At 44.3% G+C, this 1,920-nt stretch overlaps 1 protein-coding gene across 2 annotated transcripts in view; it reads right to left on the minus strand.

Moving 5' to 3' along the window:
• GID4 (GID complex subunit 4 homolog) overlaps positions 1 to 1,920 on the minus strand; it is a 33,278-nt gene that overhangs the window by 17,275 nt on the left and 14,083 nt on the right. For both annotated transcript variants that reach the window (XM_017514836.2, XM_017514835.2), the window contains exon 3: positions 1,372 to 1,479. In XM_017514836.2, the coding sequence (XP_017370325.1) occupies positions 1,372 to 1,479 (108 nt within the window). The remainder of the gene's footprint in view (positions 1 to 1,371; positions 1,480 to 1,920) is intronic.

Genomic DNA, 1,920 nt, shown 5'->3' on the forward strand with positions numbered 1-1,920 from the left:
AATCACTTGAATCTGGGAGGTGGAGGTTGCAGTGAGCTGAGATTGCATCACTGTACATAGCCTGAGTGACACAGTGAGACTCTGTCTCAAAACAAAAAACCCCCAAAAAAGAAAAACCAAAAAACGGGTTGAGTGCAGGGGCTCACACCTATAATCCCAGCACTTTGGGAGGCCAAGGCAGGAGGATTACTTGAGGCCAGGAGTTCAAGACCAGCCTGGGTAACACAGTGAGACCGTGTCTCTGCAAAACTAAAAGAAAATGAGCTGGGTGTGGTGGCACACGCCTGTAGTTCTAGCTACTCAGGGGCTGAGGTGGGAAGATTACTTGAGCCCAGGAGGTTGAGGCTGCAGTGAGCTATAATCACACCATTGCACTCCAGCATGGGTAGCAGAGCAGACCCCAACTCTAAAAAAAATTTTTTTTAATAAAATAAAAAACATTAATAAACAAAGCAACTGATCTCTAGTGAGGTAAACTCAAGACAAGGGTCTACAAGAGTTCTTTCCACAGACTGCTGTGCCAGAGCCAGGGGAGAGTTTAGACAGCCAGGTATGAGAGGCAACGGGAAGAACGAGTTCTAGAATCTTCAGTACTGACACAGCATCTCTGGTTGGTTTACGGAGGGTAAACACACTGAACTTCTTCAGTGTTAAACAAAAATTCATCATCACCATGGTCAACTAAGCAAAAAACTATTAGACGGGTTGAGAAACTGATTTATGAAGATGCGGTACTTAAATGACAACCAATGAAAGACCCTGGGACACTAACTCTGAGTTGTCTTGAAGCATTCACTACTGCTGAGTGAGAATGCTCTATACCTGACAGTTAAAGGAGGGGGCAGCCAGGATTTATAGTGGTGTACTTAAGACAAGACTATACTCGTCTGTCAGGAGCCAGGATAAAAAGCAACGATGCAGCTCTGCCCTGCTAAGCCAGCGGGAGGGCAGGTTTCCGGACATCATCTCCATCTCACCTCATGCCAGCCCCAAAGCTGCAGGTCATTGTCAGATGTTTCACAGGGCTTTCCCCAAGCAGAGGTGATTTGAAAGAACAATGGACAGAAAAAGGGCAAACAGGTGGGAAGGATAGGAGGACACTGCTAAGATTCTGACAGCCAAGCAAAGTTCTGGCTGGAACTCTGGGGTTGCTATCATCAGACAACCATTTGCTATTTAAGCAGCAGGTCAGATCCTATTTAAACTCTCCTCATTAGGAAGATGGAACAACTGAGGTTTGTGTGCAGCACAGCCTTTCAGTTGGCTGCAAAGCCCAATAATCCACAACAAGGGATGAGGTCTCTGGCTCCCAGAATTTCTTCAGTTCTCTAGCCGTCCCTGGAAGACCCAGCGCAGACCAGATTTACTCACCCAGTGTTTCCGATCAACATCTTCATCTGCATCCCACTTCCGAGTTAAGAAAGGGTGTTTTTTGCTGATTATTTCTCCTTCAAAGAAGGTTGTAAGGGTTGGATACTCCTATGGTAAAAACCCAAATATCAAAACAAGATGTTGACTGAGAGTTTTTAACCTTTTTACAAAAGAAGAATCAACTTTGCTTTAACTTCTTTCCAGTACCTTGACATTGCTACCTGATAATCCAAACCTGAGTTTGATCCAGACAGTTTGCCAACAGGCTGTGGCAATGGACCTAAACCTAAATCACCCAGAGAATGAAGGGTTTCCTGGATTTTGCCAACAGCGGACAGCCCTTCTTTGACTTCACTTGTTAATGCTAGTCTCTTAGAAAAGAATATGGATGTTTCCACATGTAAATTTGGAATATTCTAGCATACAAAGCAGATCATAACTTAGAAGATTTTACTTTCCAAGGTTAGACACAAAGAGACTCCAAAATGACTGTGTTTCCTGCTAGTATTCCCTCAAGCCACTGGTTCTCCAACTGACTCAGTCATTTGT

This window comes from Cebus imitator, unplaced genomic scaffold, assembly GCF_001604975.1.
Source record: "Cebus imitator isolate Cc_AM_T3 unplaced genomic scaffold, Cebus_imitator-1.0 Scaffold538, whole genome shotgun sequence".
Classification (NCBI taxonomy): Eukaryota; Metazoa; Chordata; class Mammalia; order Primates; family Cebidae; genus Cebus; species Cebus imitator.